General features: G+C 33.2%; 1 protein-coding gene across 1 annotated transcript; it reads left to right on the top strand.

Moving 5' to 3' along the window:
* Positions 1-1,112: 1,112 nt before the first annotated feature.
* Positions 1,113-3,525, top strand: LOC107021696 (protein transport protein Sec61 subunit beta-like). Its single transcript, XM_015222400.2, has one exon. It carries the CDS (start codon positions 1,192-1,194, stop codon positions 1,522-1,524), a length of 333 nt encoding a protein of 110 aa, XP_015077886.1. The 5' UTR covers positions 1,113-1,191; the 3' UTR covers positions 1,525-3,525.
* The last annotated feature ends 3,159 nt before the right edge of the window (positions 3,526-6,684 follow it).

Raw genomic sequence — 6,684 nt, forward strand, 5'->3', positions numbered from 1 at the left:
AAAATGGTGATGGTGTGCGGTGGAGATGTAGACAGGTAAGGGAGAGAGTTTATCGATTTCGCCAGCAAAAATGGTGACGACAGTGGTGATGGATTTTTCATAGATTTTGGATGAAAATGGTGAAAAAGATGGGATATTTAGTTAAGAAGAAGGAATTTTTAATTAATTGTTTTTTAAAAAAAATTATTTATTATATAATTTTCATTTTTTTAACCCAAAAATGTCATTCACTCGCTTTAAGGAGTGTGAAATCACACACTTTCGCCAACTCAGCCATTTTAAAGCCACATAAGCGTGGTCAATGGTCAGAAGGGTCCGATATATTGTGTTTTATTAAGTTTAAGGATTCAAATGACAAATAGATAAGTAGAAGGGTTCATAATACAAACTGATACAAGTATAAGGGTCCAGCAGACCATTTCGTCTAATATATTTAAGATATGAAGTACACCTTGCAATCGAAGAATTATAGGATAATTCATAAAAATCAAAAAATACCTACCATTGATTCTTGATGGAGAATGAGCTACTCGTGCTGATAACGTGTTATAAAACTAAAGTAAAAAAAGACAAGATGATAGCAACAGAAACAGGTAGACAAGATATGAGAGTTTTTCTTATTCAAGTATTCACCAAATCTTCAAGCGTATACAATATGAACCTTTGTGTCCCTATTTATAATGTAAAATAGAGACATACAAAAGATTAGTCATAAACATGACATTAACATTAATATAATGAAGATGTTATGAAATGATTATAAATTTCGAGGTCGTAAAAGTTATAATCATCTTCATAATAAATGAAAGTAATGAAGATAATGAATGAGTAACTTCTTGAATAGTCATGTAATAATATTTTATAACAAGATATAAATTCTTATATGATCTTACTAACAATATTTTATAACAAGATATAAATTTTTATATGATCTTACTAACACTTGTCAAGTATTTCTAAATCAGACATATTTTATGGAGTCTGCAAACCACTCGAAGTATTTTATTTCGGTGTACAGTATGCACTCATGTTTATCCACGTAACGACCCGCCTAACTAATCAATACTAACACCTCATCTTTATTGCCCCTAACTTTCTATTTAATACACTTTCACCCTCTCTCTCTCATTTTCCTCAAATTTTTTCATCATAATAATCACGCTCTTCAACACTTTCTCCGCATAACCAATAATGGCGCGAGGCTCTTCTTCCCAATCCACATCCTCCTCTACAACCCGTCCGGGTACCGCCGCACCCCGTGGCTCCGCCGCCGCTACAGCTGGTATGCGCCGACGCAGGCTCGGTGCTTCATCCTCTACCGCTGGCGGTGGTGGTGGTAACCCTGTAGTAGGCTCCGGCAACGCTAGCAACATGCTCCGTTTCTATACCGATGATTCTCCAGGTCTGAAAATTAGCCCGACTGTCGTCCTTGTGATGAGCCTATGCTTCATCGGATTCGTTACTACTCTCCATGTCCTCGGCAAATTCTACCGCTACCGATCTGGCTCTGGCTCTGGAGCCTGATTATTCGAGTTTGGATCTTTGATTTCGGAACACACGTCGTACAGGAATATTTAGTCTGTTTGTTGTTTTCATTTTCGGTTTCTCATTTCACCATCTTTTGCTGGTTCTGTTTCCGTTTTAGATGGCTAAATTTGACTTTAGGAATATGATAAAAGAAGCTTCCAATTAAGGGAATTTTGAACGTTTACATGTGACTTTTGTTTTGTCCAATCAGTAATGCATAGTTTTTGTTCAGAAAAGGATTATTAATTCGGAATGTCGATCGATTTTAGCTATGTTTATTAATTTAGCTTTTATGTGCTTGTGAATATGTTAGCCATTTTTTTCTCAAAGAAATGCAGGTCCTGAATCATGAAGCTTTGGATTCATATGTGAGTATGATGATTTATGAATACTGTACTTGAGAACCAGAACAGAGAGGACTTAAGAAGCTGGTCATAACTAATTTGGGATTAAGTCGCAGTTGATTGATGTGATTGTGTACGAATTGAGTTTGATTTAGGTGGATTGATGAATTGAATAAGGCTCATTACAGCCATCATAATCCGACTTCCCAGAGTAGTCCTCCTACTCCTTCAAAGTTCATCATCCTGATGTGATTTGAAGATGGATCTGCCACAAGATTGTGATAGATAAGTTTGCACCCTTCTCTTGTTTTTTGGGTAGCTTTCTGGTTTCATGATATTGTGTTTTTCTAGTTGATATGGTTTTGTTATTCCTGGAACTTACTTCAAGTAAGTTTTTAGCAGAAGGATTGTGTAATCTGGAAAGCTCTATCCATAGAAGTATTCTGTGGGTGTGGGTGCATTGTTCAGTTTTCTGTGCTAAACTTGCATGCCTAGTAAATCACTTCCCTTTTCTTAGTGGAAGGTGATTGAATAGCACATGGTTAGAGTATAACATGATTATGGTTTCCATTTGCTTGTTCAATAAGGCTTTGCAGGGGTGTTCTTGTTTTAGGTATCACCAAAATGCAGAGAGCACTAGTAATTGTTTGGATTGGCACAGATTTCTCTTGGTGCATTTTATAACGATATCAATGAGCTGTGGCAATTTACAACTGTTAAAGTCTTGAAATTTCTCATAGCTATTCTCCATATGATATCCATAACTTCTCTTCAATGAAATCTCTCTCGCCCCACCTCGTCTGACTAATTCAGGTTCACGTACAATAGACCCGACCCCTAACTATTGCACTCTTTCCTGGTCTCCAGTACCCCGAAAATCCTTTTTCATTGCTCTCAGCGCATCAAGTCGAATAGTGAAGTTTAACAATCTTAAGCAGCTTTAAGGTAAAGATGGCATTCAGGCTCATAAGCGCTAGTAGTCTGGTCAATCAAATCTATCTCATTAGGCACCAACTGTGTGCAACCAGCTCTGTTCAATGAGTAAAACTAGTTGAAAAGGAATGCATAGTTTTGTTCAGAAAGGAATATTAATTCAGAATTTTGATCCATTTATTCATTTGTTTTTTTTATGTTTTTCATGTACTTGTGAATATGATTCAGCCAATTTTTTCACAAAGAAATGCAGGTCGTGAATCGTGTATCTATTCATGAAGATTTGGATTCATATGTGAGTGATGATTTACGAATACTGTACTAAAGGATCAGAATAGAATGAAATGCAGAGGACTTAAAAGCAGCCATAACTAATTAGGGATTAAGTTGTTGGTGATTGATGTGATTGTGATTTAGGTGGATTGATGAATTGAATAAGGCTCTTTAGAGCCATCCTACTCATTAAAAGTTCATTCTAATGTGATTTGAAGATGGATTTGCCACAAGATTGAGATAGATATGTTTGAATTCTCTTTTGGGAGTTTTCTGGTTTCATTATATTGTGTTCTTCTCTAGGTGTATAACTCGTGGAACTTAAGTTGTTAGAAGAGGGGTGTGTAATCGTAAAAACTCTATCCGTAGAACTATTGTTGTGAGTGCTTTGTTCAGTTTCCGTTTTGCTAAGCTAGCATGCCTAATGGATTCATATCTGTTTGCCTGACTTCTTGTTTTTTTCCATAGCAACAGGGTGTGCAATACTCAATGATGCCTTTCTTTTTCTTGTTGGGAGGTGATCTAGAGTATTAAATGTTTATGGTTTGCATTTTCTTTTGTTGAATAAAGCTTTCTTGTTTTATCAATGACCACTTTTAATTGTGTGTGGTTATAACAACATAGTTACTAATTGATTTTGGAGTGGCACAGATTCTTCTTGAAGCATTTTACAAAGATATGAATGAGCTATAGGTATTTAAGTTTTGGAATTCCTCATAGCTATGGGTATTTACACGATTAAAGGTATTTTAAATTTTTTAGTTCGGAAAAAGGCCTAAAACAACTTCGAAATATTGGAAATGGTACAAAAATAACATTCATCCACCTATTGGCTCCAAAATATTTTTCTCATTCATCTATTGATCACTTATTTAACAGTTTTAAATTTAAACTATTTAAATATTTTCAAAATATTTGGCGCTCAACTATTGATTATGATTTAATTTATTAATATCATTTATAAACAAACCAACTATCCACCCAATTAATAAATCAATTTTACTATAAAAATCACGCTAAAAATACTACTAAAACATGACGAATTCCTGAAAATGATATCAAAATTACCCGAATGGAAGCGTCAATTAAATTCAGGTTGAGTCGCTTATTAAGAAGGTTACTTTCAAGCTTAAATTCGAATTTATGAATAGATGTAAAGAAGTTGTACATCCTGAATAATTCATGCACTTTTTTAAAATATAATTTATAAATATTTATTATTTAAATATTAAAATTTTAATATAATATTTTTTAAAAAAAAGTTATCTATTAAGTAACATCACATAATTTAGACGAAGGAATAATTAAAATAAACATAGTTAGACTTTTAAATTAATCAGTAATTTTTATTTAGACAGTTCAATTATAATATGTTTTAAATGAGAACTTCAATGTATATATGATAATGTACTTCTATAAATATTTTCGCCTCAATTTTTAGAGACACTCATTGGCAAATAGTTTTCTTGTTGTTGCATTAGGAATGGGGCGGATTTATTAATTGGTGGAGTTTAATTAGTAATGGGTGGATAGTGAATTTGCTTATAAATAATATTAATAAGTTAAATTATAACAAATAGTTGAGTATCACGTATTTTAAAAAATATTTAAATAGTTTAAATTTAAAATCGTTAAATAAATGGTTAATTTTAAACCCAAAGGTAGATGACAAGGGTATGTTGGAGACAATAGATAGTGGAGAATGATATTTTGGAGCTAATAGATAGTTGAGAATGGTATTTAGGAGAAACTAAGTAGATGGAGGATAGTTTTGTACCATTTCTAATAGGGCAAAATTTATATATAGCAAAGAAAAAATTGATAATTTTATATTTTAGCAATGTCACGACCCAAAACGAGCCGCGAGTGGCACCCACACTTATCTTACTAGGTGAGCGAACAGCTCACATAGGAGGGTAAGTGTGGGTGCCAGTCGCGGCTCGGTTTTGGGTCGTGACACCTTATTTTATTGTATTGTCATATGATTATTATATTGTAAAACAATATGATTATATAAGGATGTCAATTGAATATTAATGGTGTATTGTGATTGGAAGGTGAAGACCAAACATTAATGAGAAGGAACTAAGGTTATACTATGATTGTTTATCAAATATGGTTATGGGCGTGTAATTGGATTGAGTTTGAATTAATGTTACTTTGTCTGCTAACCAGTGGCCTCAACTTTAATCATTTGTTATTATTATTATAATATATTATAAAGTGGAAATGTACATTTGCATTGCATTTGATGTTAGATGAATGCTGCTAGAAAAGTTAGGCCAGAACGTTAATGAATTAAAGAATTGGAGTATCAAAGTGTGGGTTAAGGTGTTCATTGTCTCTTGAACTTTTAAACATAAAAAACTTGTTATCTTATTTTAAAATATATTTTTAATGCATTGAGATAAGTAATTAAATATTAGGTATTTCGTATTATTTAAATTTCATTAAAAATTATGCTAATTGGAAGAATTTAGAAAATTCTTAGGCTTGAACTTTAGGAAATTGACTGTAGTTTTGAGTGTTTATAGATTCAATAACTCAAAAATTACGCATATTGCATAGATTGGAAGGTTCGGAGGCACTGAGAAAAAGAAAAGTATTGGAAAAATAGCTTGGTTGACTTCTGTTCTTCGGTGGAGGTAGGTTGTGGTTTATGCTATTTGATAGTAAACTCTTAATAGTGATTGATATGCATTGAGTGATACTGTAAAGTTCTTTATGTACTTGATTGTGTGACTTGATTGTGTGGTTTGTGGTTGGTCTAAAATCTGAGAGCGTGAAACTGAAAACCTCCTTATCGAAGTGATGTCTTGAATAAAGAAGGCTTGATGAAATATTATCAATGAATTGAAAGTGATGATAATAAATGATAAATTAATAGTATAATTGAATCGGAGTGTCACGTTCTGACACATCATTCTTGGATTGGAGTGTCACATTCCGACACACTATTCTTGGATCGGAATGTCACATTCCGACACGATATAATTGGATTGGAGTGTCACTTTCCGACACAATAATATTAAAGGAAAAACATATCAAAATAATAGAATGTACTCAATCTCAAAGAACTCAATTCCCCAAATGGTTTGGTTAGAGGCATGAGTCCTCATGGATGATCTTGGTATTATTGACTTATTATATACTTACTTTAGTGTTGTTGACACTTGTTAATGTTATTTGTTGTTTATCACCTGTTAAGTTCTATAGTTGAGTACACACTATTATTCATTGTGTATTAGTTTCTATTTTGGTTTGGCCGATTATACCTACTCAGTACATGTTGCCCCGTACTGAGCCCTGCTTGTGTTTTTCTTTGTTTTCCTTTTATGGAGTGCAACGAGTATACCAATGATTTCGAATTTCCCTCAGCTCTAGCAAGTCTCAGCATATCAGACTCAAGGGTGAGCTATTCATTCAAGCTTGGGTTGGATTCTCTCTGTCATTACCTGATATCCTTAGTTTTCGGACACAAATTACTTTATTTCATTTATTTTGATATTTTTGATACTCTTAGACTTAGAAATCGGAGATTAGATGTTCTTGTTGTGATGACTTTCAGGTTTTGAGAAAACGATAGTTAATAAGTTTTGGAGTTTCC

The sequence above is a fragment of the Solanum pennellii genome, chromosome 6 (genome assembly GCF_001406875.1).
Source record: "Solanum pennellii chromosome 6, SPENNV200".
NCBI classification, from domain to species: Eukaryota; Viridiplantae; Streptophyta; class Magnoliopsida; order Solanales; family Solanaceae; genus Solanum; species Solanum pennellii.

Excerpts from the sequence above, each read along its gene's own strand:
- LOC107021696 (XM_015222400.2), top strand. The coding sequence starts at position 1,192 with ATGGCGCGAGGCTCTTCTTCCCAATCCACATCCTCCTCTACAACCCGT.